Consider the following 13,930-nt stretch of genomic DNA (forward strand, 5'->3'; position numbering starts at 1 on the left):
ATGTACTATGTACTTTATGGTTCACAGCAATATATTTCAAAGAAAATGAATTCATATCTTTCTTCTAAATCATTCTTAACAATATGCATACTTTGGAAATTCAAGGAAATGAAAATTGGTATGGAGAATCAGGGAATGTTTCAAATGAAATTATATAATCAGTTCTTATTTTTATTTATTGTTACATGTCATACTTAAATTTTGGATAAAATGTGTTACTGCATTATTTCTTTATAGAAAGCACATTTCAACTTATCACAGTAGAACTACTTCAAATTTACCACATTGAGTCCTTAGTCTCAACTCTTGAATTTTATATGTAGCAATACAAACATGTTCAGGATGTCATGTGATAGGAATAAGTTTATTGAATTGTCCCAATGAACTCAATCCTACCAACATGCTTGTGTTGCTACATGTATAATTCAAATGTAAAGACACTGCTACAGAAAGTTACCATTTTCAAAGTGCTACAGCACATGTGACAGTTGCTGTAGACTGCATGCATTTTATTATATGATAAAATATTTTTTTGTTAAATATTAAGTTTAAGCTTATTTTCTAGTAGTTGACAATTCAAAATTGTTATTTATTGTAACATAAAACTAAAAAGTCAAGAGTAATCTACTTGGAGCAAAGACTACTAAAAGTAAGTTGTTAAAGTATATTTTAAAGGTAAACATAGTAGCAGCTATGTTTAAACATTATTTAAAACTGTGTAGTAAAAAGTTTAAGTATTGTTTTAAAAAATCAAAGATTATTTTTCTTTTTATGAAAAATATTAAAAATATTATATAACACACATATAATATACTGTATATGGTTAATAAGAATCTATTTTAAGCTTACAAACAAATAAATTTTAGTTTTTAATATAGTATAGGAAAAAAAGTAATCTAAATTTACGAATACATGTACAGTATGTATGTACTTGTAAATATACATGTTTACAATTTGGCGATGTTTACAGTACATCGCGGACTCTTTATTTGTGAATATGGTTTGCTCTAAGACATTATAAAATAAGATGATTTTGTAAGGTTAGATACCAAATACAGTTATTAAAATTATTTTGCAATAGTAAAAAATAAACTAATTTATGTTAAATTTACCAATATTGAGTGGCGCTAACAATGACACCAAACAGTAGATATTAAAACTACTGTGAAAAATGCTAATATTGGGCATTTTCCACATATAAGACCACCAAATAAGACGACAACACAGAGTCACAGATGTTTTCATATTTCGTTCTCTACGATTTATGATGATTATATTAACATTTACTGTAAATGTATGTATTTTAATATGATTTTATGTGCTTTTAACAATTTTCTAGTAATATTAGATGTAAAGTCAAATGTAAAGACATATGTAAAGTCAAATAAAATGACTTAAAGTTGATTTTTATTCTTCCATATATTTTTTTTTGACAAACGATGTAACTCAAGGTATACCTGTACATAAAATATTTTAACCATTTAATAAAACAAATTAATAATATAAACTTACATTATTATTAAGAAAAATTATTGTTTTTTTCTAGATAAAAAGTTTTTTCTCTAAGATTGAAAAAAATTTTTTTATCTTAAGAAATTTTATTTTGAAGCTTTGATATTGTATGATATTGAAGAATTTGTGTAAAGTAAGAATATGTACAGATGCAGGGGTGTAGCTGCAAGGGGTAGCATTTTCCAAACTAATGCTCTTCCACTCCTTATTCTCTGTTGACCCCACTGTTGCATTGCAACAGTAACAGAGTAAACAGTATTTATTGTTTACTTTTAAACTCAAGTTTAAAAGTAAACTCAAAAATACATCATTTACCTTTAAACTCAAATTTAAAAGTAAACGGATATTTTTGAGTTTTGGGAGTTACATTAAACCTCAACTGTTATCTCAACACTTCTAACCTAGTACAGTGGGTGATCGGTTAACGAACATAATCTGTTCCAAGACTTTGTTCATTAACTGATTATCGCTTTACCATATGTTTTTATGGAAATTTGATTAATTCGTTCTGGAGACCCCAAAAAAATAAAAAATATATGCTTTCTTACTACGTTTATTTATATGTAATAATAAAAATACATATATACACAGTCTTGCATTTTTATTAGTCATGTGTTTTTTTGTTTGTGAGGTTAAAGAATCTGTCTAATGTCAATTGCTTTTCTTTCTTCTTCAGGATTTTTCAGAAGTAATTAATAGCATTGTAATTGTAGAGATCCTCAAGCTTATTAACCTCAACCTGGTTTGAATGCCATTCTAAGACTGTTGTTCTGACGTTCTCTCACTTCTTCAAAAGATCTTTAATAGCAGATATAGGCATTAATCTTCTTTTTCAGAAAAAAACATATCTTGCCGAGTTTCTTGGTGTTCTTTATTCAAGAGTTCTTGGCGTTCTTCTGTCATCAGATCAGTTTCAGGTTCCATTATGAGTTCTTTAATGTTTTTTGTTTCTCAGATTTTTGTACTCCTTTAGCTGCTTGAGTCTTCTTGATTATACAGTATCTTTCTTAGATAAGATTGAACTGTGGCCTACAGTAGACTTGTTCAAGCCATACTGCCCAGCAACATCAGACATCAGACATCTGCCCACTCTGTACCTTTCTACTTTTGCTATTATACTCTCCTTTCAAAAATGAAAATCAAAGCAAAACTTAATGAGTGCCTATAGTATCTGCAAGACTGTCGGGCAGTCTTGCAGATACTATAAAAGAATTGTTTCTGTCAGAAAAATAAAAGACTGGATTACAAAAGAGAGTTTAAAGGTTTGGAGGAATACTATCTGATCAGTATATTCTTGGTTGATCATCGATGTCTCCCATGCTCAGAAAATTTTTGAATTGTTGCCTGAAGTCAAAGGAAAACCAGTCGGTTTTTATTATTTATGTCGCTTCTTTTTGTGTTTGTTCTGTGAGGTTGTAAAGTACTAAGTTATTTTTATGACTTTTACAACGATTAACGACACGACTGTTGCCGGAAATAGCTGTTACCTAATGGGTACTTTACATGGATTCGCGTTAATGTGCCAGGACTGGACTTTAAGCGTGTACCGAAAGAAATAATGACAAAGTTAGTCAAAACCAATCCAATATTTAATAAATTCTAATAATGACTATGTACAAAAATTAGTAACAATCTAACAACAAATTTATTGAAAGAAAATCAATAAGAATCAACCCGACAAAACTCAAATCAATCTATTTGCTAACTTAAATATATTCCCCTTTTGAACACGACAAAAAAATTCAAAGACTTAACTTATGTACAACAATTCTTATGAACTAAGGTCCTAATCGTCACCTCAATATACTAGGAACCTTTTTCCTCAACTCTCAAGACTTTCTAATCTTTGATCCACAAATTGCCTTGGAACCACTTTATTGCTATCAGACACCTCTTGTCATTTGCTGCTATGAAGCTCGCCACGCTTATTGCTAACAGAAGCTCACCTCGGTCATCTTCACTTGAGGTTCGGACTTTATATTACAAGGTGATGTCAAATTCTGATTGAGATCACTCCCCTCATTTACATACTTATCGCTAACAGGAAACTTTTCCTTTCTGTCTGGCAGCCTATTTCCTGACAATACTTGCTAATCTTTTACATTATTCTTTTTTATAATTTTTTGGGATGTTTTATTCTTTAAGGTTTAGCAAGTTCCTAAGTTTGCTTGTGGGGTCTCCTCCCTTTCTTGGTGTGGACTTGCTTTTTTCTGCTCAGGAGCACAAGTGTGCGCAAGTTTTTCTACAGCACTTTTTTTTGTCGGTGAGTTGATTCTCTTTCTTCTATTTTTAAGTTTCTAAGGTGACTGGTGAGGAAAGGCTTATGTTTTATTAGGACGAAGGTTTCTTCGTCCTAACAAAACATAAGCCCCAAACAAAAATAGAATAAAAAGCAAAATAAAAAATAACTAAAAATAATGCTCGAACTTGGTTCCTTACAAGGTGTTTGTTGTCCAAACATAAAAATCTTTCGCAAAAGTGTTCATTATCTGATTTGTTCATTAACCGATCACCCACTGTACTTCATTTGCATAATCTCATATTAATGTGTGCATAATGAATGGAATTGCATCCCACTAATTTGTATCATCTGTTTGCAAATTAACATTGTATAAAAGACCTTTGTCAAACTGATCCAGAAAGCTAGATTCACTTCTGGTGATCAGTTAATGGGAAATTATTGAAACTCTAGTTCCTGTTTGAGCACCAAACTTGCAAGGACCAAAATGTCAAAGAAAATGATCCTTGCATCAGAATTCATAAAATATTAAAAAAACTATTATACTATAAATGCCAGGTCTGGACTTTCTCACTACAGAATAAAAGTTATAATTTCAATAACAAAGTTGGCATAAAACAGAAATATTACAAATGTCAGATTCATATTTACAACAATTAATTGCTTATTAGTAGTCTACTATTTACAAAATTACAATTACTCAAAATCTGAAACAATTGGAAAGAGACTCTAGCAATAGAAGAACCCTTAATCAGCACTAATTCAATCAATCACTTAAAATTATCAATAGCTTACAATTCCAAAGCTATGCACTGATCAGCAAGAGTGAAGTCTAGCTTTCTGTATCAGTTTGACAATAGGTTTTTATACAATGTTAACTTGTATATTGAACATGCTTACAAAAATAAAATGTTTCCTAATTAGTGTTTCTATTAATATCTGGTTACAAAATGTAGTTCAGTTCTATTTAATACTGTATTTTAGTCTTATTTTAAACCCTAAATTAGTTGGATATGATTCCCATTCATTATGAAAATGAAATATTACCAGGGAGTGTTGAGATAGCAGTTGAGGTTTAATATAACTCAACATTCAAACTCAAAAAAACTGAAACAAAATAGAAAATAAATAAAGTGAGCAATTAATTATTGTGACATGTCATAATGCTGGGCTGCAATTTGAAAAAATTGTAGACCTATAAATTCCCACTGTCATCCATCCACTGTCTTTCCTTAATCTAGAGAATGGAGTTAAATAGATGAAAAACAAGACCAGATATGGAAACCTTAGTGGCAGGATACCTCAATTAATTATATAAGAACTTCTGATGCAAATTGGAAGTCACCTTATTTCAGTTCAGAACTTTTCCACTGAAAGGTGTTAGATAGATGGCTGGCAAGACTCTACTGTTAAAGGAAAAGTATGGTGTACAGGGACAAGCCACTACTAATTTGCAGTGGAGAGCATATATTTTAAATTAAATAAATTAATTCTCTTACTACTTCATGAGTGTAAGAAAAAGAATGTCGGAAGCAGTTGACCAGAAATGTGGATGAACCAGAAAAATAAGCACATCAGGCTACATACTAGGCTATATGAACAACCGTGATATAATGAAGAATAAAATTTAATACTTGTTTTTGTTAAACCTTTCCTTCTTTTTATTGAATATTGCCATATATATTGCTAGTTTGTGTATGGCCTGGATGTGACATGCAAAGAGCTGCCATATTAGTATTGCAGCTCCCTGCACAATAATGTGTTGTTAGTATATGAGTATAGCATTTTTATGGTAGTCGACCTCCCCATATTAAGTCTATCAGGCCATACTATTTTTAAGTGTGGGTGACCCACACTTAAAAATTTTCTGGCTACATCCCTGAGAAAATTAAGCACAGAATGATTGAAGATATGATCTATGCAGATGTACAAAAAGTAAGATCTGAACATAAATGATTAGATGAGTAGTATTAGATTATATAATAATATCCTACATTCTTTTGAGAAATGAGAACAAAATTAATTTCTTTTAGTATAAATGAATTTATCATCATTTAAGTGAGTAAAAGGATTTTTAATTGGTGTATTTTGTTTTAGATGGTAGGAGTTGCTTATGGTGATGCATTTTCTCAAAAAATTTTAGTTTCAGAATTTCCAGATAATGATGCATTGTCAAATCTTCAGGTAAAAATTTAAAAGTAATNACAAATTAATTTACTGACAATATTTTAAAAAAATTTTTATGCCTACTATAATAAATTATAAAATTCATACTATTTTTTCGTTCTTTCTTTCAAATCTACTTTTCCTCCAATAATTCACTCCAATTACAATTAATATCAATTTTAAAACATTCCTGTATCAAACCAATAATTGTTCTATTAAACACTAACATTTTTACTTTAAACTTTAACATTTTACATATTTATGCATTTAAAACCAATTCTAACTTACATTTTCACTTGTCTTTCTTCACTTTCACTTTGTCTTTCCCAGTTGCTATCATTCTCTTTATACGTTAATTTCCTTTCTGTATCTATCATTCTTCTCCATGATTGGTGTATTTCTCTTCCGTTGTTATTATTCGTTTTATTATTTTGTTTGATTATATTAATGTGTTCGTATAATTGTCGTTTATAATTATTTTCTTCTTTTTTTCTTATTTTAACTGATTTTAATATTATCTCACATCCTGTTGAATTGCAGTGTTCCGCTACCGCAGAATTTGCATAATTTCCACGTATTGCTCTAATATGTTTGTTTAATCTTATCTTTAATTTTCTTTTTGTCTCTCCAATATATGTTTTTTTTTTTTTTTTTTGTTTTAAATGTTCTACTAGAATCTACCTAGATTCTACCTGGAATGTTGATCTCAAACAAGCTGGTCATTAGCCTTTGAATCTTTGGGGTTAACCTTCAAGCTTGTTTGGAATAAAAAAAAGAAACCTGATGAAGTGCCCAGAAGGGGCTTTGAAAATGTTCACAAATATTGATCTTTAGCACTCTGGTTAATTGGTTATTGTGAGTCGCTTTCTTTTTATATATTCATCCTGGTGTGGTGCAGTTAAGTAGGTTCTATGCATTCCTATTTAGAATGTTATTGATCTGATGCAGATCTTGTGTAAGATTGAAAATGTTTGTCAAATTTTACATTAAAATTATTTATTGGATGGTAAAGGTTTTGTTTGATGTTCTTAGTCATCAATCCAGTTATCAAGAAGGTAATTTTGTTTACACTAAGACAAGCAATGTATATTACCATGTTCTCATGAGAATAGAAAAATGCATTGAAGTTGACAGTGATATTTTTGAAAATTGATTATAAACTATTGGAAATTTGTCATGTGAAAAATTAAATATTCAAATGCCTCTATCTCAGAAACCATTTGGAGTAGAGCATATTCTTACATTAATGTTTTTGCTTAAAATAGCCTATTCTTTCACATCCCAGAATATTGACCTATTCTTCTGAGACACCTTATATTTAATACAGCTTAGAAAATAAATTGANGTTGTATTTATAAAAATTAATTGTAAATTAACTTATAAGTAATTTTAAAATATTTAATTTACAAATTACTGGTTTTATAAAGATTTATTCACAAATTCATTTATATATTGTTTTGTAAATATGTTGGCTGGCTATTTTGAATTATATTAATTTAAGAATTATGAAAAATATATAATGCCATTGAATTATTTTGATGAAAAATAAATTAGTTCTAATTGGTTTTTTAACTTTTATTTCTAAAATCTAAAGTTTTAAGAAAATTATTTGATGTTTTTATGAGAATTTTTTCTTTGTTATATTCTATTACATAATCTCAAGGTGAATGCTAAACAACTGGATACTAGGTATTTTTTAGGAAAATTAAGGTCTGTACCATAGGTTTTCCTGTTTCTGCTTCACATGTGTGGAGACATGCTTTTAATGTTTTTTCTAAAGCAGTTTAAAACACACAGGTTTCAGAGAAGAACATACATGTCCAACTTCATAACTAACCAAAATATCAAGAAATGTTTAAAACACCCACATATGCAGCTGCAGACCATGCATATTAAATGCCATCATAATGATCAAAATTAAAGATTATCTTAGAGATCAAAATGTAAATTGACAGCAGTTGGAAACTTGATTGACATGTAGTGCATGACTGGCTTGCAATTGACTCATAGACTTTACATGGCAAACTTTGACTTTGAATGTCTTGACCCATAGATTGAAATTTCAAAATACTGACTTTGTCATAGCATCAGCCTTGCCAAGTTGAACATATCTGTAAAAAATCATGTTCAGTTGCCATACAGTTGCTTTAAACTTCAACTACAGACAAAATTTCTGACTTATCCAGAGTTCTGCTTATGCTCCACCCAATTAGAAGAAAATAACACCTTCAATTTCCAGTGAAACTTTGTTTTTGTTAATTGCCTGCCATAATTTAAATATTCATATATTTTGTTCTATATACATTGACATTTCATTTTTGAATATTTTTATTTTAAATGTTCTACTAGTGGTTGAAAATAACACACAAAAAATATTTTTACTTTCCAGCACTTTAAATATTCTAATGTTCCAGAAATAGAATAAAAAATATATTAATGTATATATAGACCGTTGATCTGTAAAGCAGTTTGAATACATTTATCCAAACATTAAATAACTGTGCTGGAAAGTGAAATGGTTTGTGTTAATTTTGAATTATTTTCCAGTTTGGATTTCCTTCTAGTAGTGATTACCTGTAGAAACCATTAAAAGAGGGTTGAACGCATTAATTTAAGTTAAATTAAACAAGTTTTGTTGGAAATTGAAGGGTATTATTTTCTTTTAATTACATTACAGTAGAGTCTCGAAAACTTGGCCTAATGTGGACCGAAGGGTCGCTAAATTTGTGAAAATGCTGGATTACGGGAATGGGGTTAAAAAAAATAAGTATGAGTGTTTCCTCAGAAAATACTGTACTTTACTTGTATGTATTGNTAACAATATGGTGCTGTAATATTTTCTGATTACAATGAAGTCTAATTTGTTTTTACTTTCCATTAGAACTTTAATAATCTTATTAAAATTTAATATAAAATAAAATAAATATAATATACAAATTGAAACCAATCAAGAATTGCAGAAGAAATAAAATCCTTTAGTCATTTGGTAAAATTGATAATTTTTTACAAAAACTTAATGAGAAGTAAAAACCTGTCAAAAATAATATGAGAAGAAATGAAAAAATGACTTTTACTTGAAAATAAGCAAGCTTTATTGAATTATAAAATTATATTTATCATATTCTTCACAAAGAATCCTGTCATCTATAATTTGTCATGCTGTCCCAAATAGAAAGTTTTAAATTATTTCAATGTAATCCTAACTTATCAAATTTTGTCAGTCTTTGAATTTGGGTATGCAGCACTGCACCATCCAATAAAATTGGTATATTTAATCTGCAATAGAAAATGTCCTTCCTGGATGACGTTACCAAATGAACTTTGTTAATTCTGTATTCAAGATATAATAATTTTTTTCAGTTTTGATACATTTTACTCAAGAATATCAATTATTTCCAATGGCCAAGTTTAAAACTTAGATAACATGCACTACAAAATTCAATACACTGTATTAAGATTTATCAAATGATAATTTGTCAATTTTCTACAAACTTTTAAAGTTGTAGAAAATATGTATAAAAATAATGAATTTGATTTTCAGAATTCTGAATTATATATTAAAATAAAAATTGAATAGGTTTCTATTGCAAAAAAGTGTTTGGTTCTATCTACTTTCATTTTTGAGAATTTTTGGAAAAGGATTTTCCTATAGAAAAAGTATTACATTTTTATCTCCATCTGCTGGAGATTGTGTGCATAACTAAAGAGGTTACAATCATCTTTAATCATTTAATGTTAACTTTTAACATTAACATCTTGTACATATGCACTTCATGACTGTTTTCACAGATGTTTGTAGTATATTTCTGCAAACAGTTCTTTACAACAAGTGGAATTTTTTCCTGTTCTACATAAGGTGTTTCTGTAAGGGTACATCCTACATGGCAGCGTCCAGAGAACGTGAGCAGAAAGAATCTTTGTACACACTTCCAACTCGTGAGCAATTTCTGTCCAGAGTGGATGCACGTTGTTTACAAGATGGTGGCAAGAAGACTTCGTTGAATGCTACTATGGAAAAAGTTTTATTTTTAAAACATTACATTTATACAAACTCAGAAATTATTAAATTATGTAAAAGATTATTAATTAAAGTACATACAACATATATACACAATTTATTTGTCATTCTGTTTTTATTTATCTACAAAATCAGCCATTTTCTACTTTGGAAGTGTGAGCAGTGGATGCAGTGATCAAACTAGCTTGGTAGCTGCTTCTGGCACACGCATGTAGAAGCATCATCTGGTGGTTGCTGCACGCTAAACGTGGTTACTCTGGATGCGCACATTTGCTTGAACCAGTTGGTTTGCTTTGCTTGGAAGAACATTCACGCCTGCGGTTGCTGGACGCTGCTCGTAAGACATAGCCTAAGAAGTTCTATAAACAGGGTTTGAACAGACCTGGAAATATAGGGAATAAGACTTTTAGCAGAAAAAGTTAGGAAATCTGCAAATATTGCATTATTTATCTGTCATGCTTGCTCCTTTTTTGATCCAAATACATCTTTAAATTTGGTTTGGTATAGGGAGGTCTACAAAAACTGAAGCTCAATTCATGTAGTTTTATTTGTTACATTCTTTGCTGCTGGCCACATACAGCACATCTATCTGTATAACCCATTGAACGCGTAACTGTATGCCAAAACCGGACACTAGAGGCACCATAGCAATGATTTTAAATTAACAATAAATTATTTTTATTTGTAATAGGAATTTATTATTTATACCACGGAATGGTATAAATAATTATTATATGCCTAGCCTTGCCTTATTATATGCCGTGGTTAACCTTGTGTAGCACATTTACAACATCCTGTGACTCACAAGTCAATGAACGTCGCACATTGACTCACAGGAAATTAGTTGAAAAAATGGTGGATACATTTAAAATCGAGGTTTACAAGCAAAGGTAAATAAACAAATTAAACTATTTTAAAGTATTTATAGAATGTTTAATAGGTAGAAATCTAGATCCGTATGATGTGATTGGGACTTTAACAGAGCTGTAGAGCATATTGATAAAAAGAAAAAAGTCAAAGGAACCGTGCCTCATGGGAATTTGTAAAGAACGCCCACTAGGGGGCGTCCCAGGCTACTAGTGTAGATGATAATCCTGCCAATGTTTATGGATTGATGTTTTGTGATATGCTTTCTCTCTAATTATAAATTTTTGTCTTCAGATGGCCTGCTGAATTTCGGAAGTATACCATAGATTTATCATAGATTTAAAGTTGGGTTTCAAAAACACAATTGACAATCACCCACTTTCTCATCAAAACCCCGCCATTCTCATTATGAGTTTTGGGGAAGAATGGGAAGAAATGTAATGATTTTAAATGGGTCCATGCTGGATTAAAAATAACATGCAATATGCATTTTTTTTTCTTGTGGAGAATGTGATTTATTCTGCTTAAATTTGAATTTCCCAGTTCTTTGCTTTAAGGAAATTTGATTTTATGAAATGACTCAAGTTTTTTCTTATTTAAATAAAATCCTGAAATTTTTTTATATGATGTAGAAGTGATGCAGCTAATTATGTAATTGATTTTAAGCAAAGCAAAATGGGCTTAAATAAAATTGTCTAAATATTACATAATGGAAAGGGAAAATGAAGTGACCTTAACAGGTCGGAATAATGTCATAATTGGTCAGGGAATCACAGTTGAAATTACCTGTACAGACCCTATATAAAGATGTTTCTTTTGTATAAGATGATATACTTTAATTAATATTTTGCATTTAATTGACATTTTATAAAAAAAGAATGCAAAAAGTATATGTACAACTGTTTTCACTTATGCAAATTGATTTCATATTTTTCTGCATATAGTTAATTAACTTTTTAAAATAGTAGTATTCAATTATTCTTATTCTGCTTTACTATATCTTTATTGCTAATATATATATATATTTTTTTTAAATATCGGATATTAATATTGATAGTCAATTCAGTGGATATTTTTATGCCTGCTATCAATGGTATTTTTTTGTACTGTTTTGAAAGACTCCATTGCGAATTTAAATTGTAATTACTGAGCTTTGTTAGAAAGTTTTTAATTGTTGTTGTTCAAAAAATGTTTTTAAATTATTTGAATTAATTTATTTTTAATGGTTTAAAAGTGTTTTCATTTTTTCATTATTTCCTTTTGTAAGCATATTTGGAAGTATAACATTTCTTTTAAAACTAATTCTATGAATAAAACTGATATTTTGTTGTGATGCAAGAGGTTTTGTTGTATATAAAATAAATAATTCATATGGAATTATTTATTTATTTATATTATATTATATTATTTAGATTTTAATACAAGGTAATAAAGTTAATAAAAATTGGAAATACATTGTAAAATTGTGTATATATCCCTTAAAAAATGTTTTTAATATTACTATGCTATCTGTAAAACAATTATAATTGCAGTTACTGCAACGTTATATTGTAAAACATACACATTCTTTAAAAGTTGTACTTATATAAGATATTATGAGCAAATGTTAAAAGTTTCCATATTAATGGTGAAAATGTATTTGAGGTATTTTTAATGGCTGTATTTTAAAATCTTTCCAATGTTACCCGTTGTACACCGTGGTTTTAGGAGACAGAACCATAGTATTGCACTGACAGGGACTTCACATTTATATAAGTCCGAAATGCATATGTGGAAACAATAAAAGAAGTGTCTAACCTGAAAGCTGTAATGATAATCTACCGAACTTAATGTCGGATTAAAGAGACATACATACATAGAACATAATAACAGTTATCCAAAAGTGATATTTAGAAGTTAATAAAAATTAATTACTAGTAGATAGTAGATTAATTTATTTCAGAATTTGATTTTTCATATTATCCTGTAAAATACAACAGTTTCTGTTTACTTTTTAAGACTAAAAATATCACAGTTTGGATGAAATTAAATTATAAAAACTGTTGAACTTTGGTAGCCACTTTGCAAGCCGTCTTGAATCCTAGATCTTTCTTTTGAATCCTAAAAGGATTCAAAAGAAAGATCTAGAAAGATCATTTGTAAATATATAATTGTTTGAATCCTAAAAGGATTCAAACAATTATATATTTGTAAATGCTTAACTTTAGCATTTTTTAATTTTTCTCTAGCTTTTATCTGATGAAAATAATTTTGGACATTTTACATTAAACAAATTTGAGTTAACTCAGTTTGTTCGTTTGGATGCTGCAGCTGTAAAAGCACTTGGATTAATTCCTTCTTCATCAGATGGTAAACCATAAATATTTTCATTAATAAATCTACATGTTTTTAATGTCTATTTAATTATATATTATTAATCTTTTTTAGAAAATAAGTCCTACAGCTTATTTGGTTTGTTAAACAAATGTAGAACTATACCTGGACAGCGTTTGTTATCACAGTGGATCAAACAACCACTATTAGATATAAACAGAATAGGTCAGTTTTTTCCTCATAAGATATAAATATAATTTATTTTTTCTATCTTATAAAAATGCTTAGTCATTAAAAGATTTTTCTTGCAAATATAGGAAAAAATTTATATATAACCCTTTATATATTTCTTTATTACTTATATACTATAATATTATACTTTGTAATTATTTGTAGTTATTATATAATACTGCATTTATAAAATTTTTTGTAAAGCAATAAATTAAAAATATTGAGAAAGTTTCATATACAAAATTCTTTAATAAAAAGAGTATTAAATTTATACTAATATTATAAAGAGGTAATGTTTGTATGTATGTATGTTAGTTTGTATGCAGCAGGTAATCTCCGAAACTACTCATCCGATTTCAAAAATTCTTTCACCAATATTTAGAATGGAACTTCAGGGTAGACATAGGCTATATATTATTTCGTTAAACATGGGGGATGGACAGTTCTTTACGGTAAGCCTTACGGAAAAGGTTACCGTAAAGAACTCTGCTTCTATTTATACCATTTTAGATGCAGTTTTTTCCGTTTTTGATTGCGTTTTAATAGAGTACGTCAACAGAATGTACACTAAGAAGGGATTTTTC

At 28.9% G+C, this 13,930-nt stretch overlaps 1 protein-coding gene across 1 annotated transcript in view; it reads left to right on the forward strand.

The window, feature by feature from the left end:
- The window catches only part of LOC111632837 (DNA mismatch repair protein Msh2-like), a 50,579-nt gene extending 42,082 nt beyond the window's left edge, over positions 1–8,497 (forward strand). The window contains exons 7-8 of the mRNA XM_023377366.1: positions 5,849–5,935; positions 8,465–8,497. Coding sequence (XP_023233134.1) covers positions 5,849–5,935; positions 8,465–8,497 — 120 coding nt within the window. The remainder of the gene's footprint in view (positions 1–5,848; positions 5,936–8,464) is intronic.
- Positions 8,498–13,930: the final 5,433 nt, after the last annotated feature.

The sequence above is a fragment of the Centruroides sculpturatus genome, unplaced genomic scaffold (genome assembly GCF_000671375.1).
Source record: "Centruroides sculpturatus isolate CEXI.00-Female unplaced genomic scaffold, Cexi_2.0 scaffold41, whole genome shotgun sequence".
Classification (NCBI taxonomy): Eukaryota; Metazoa; Arthropoda; class Arachnida; order Scorpiones; family Buthidae; genus Centruroides; species Centruroides sculpturatus.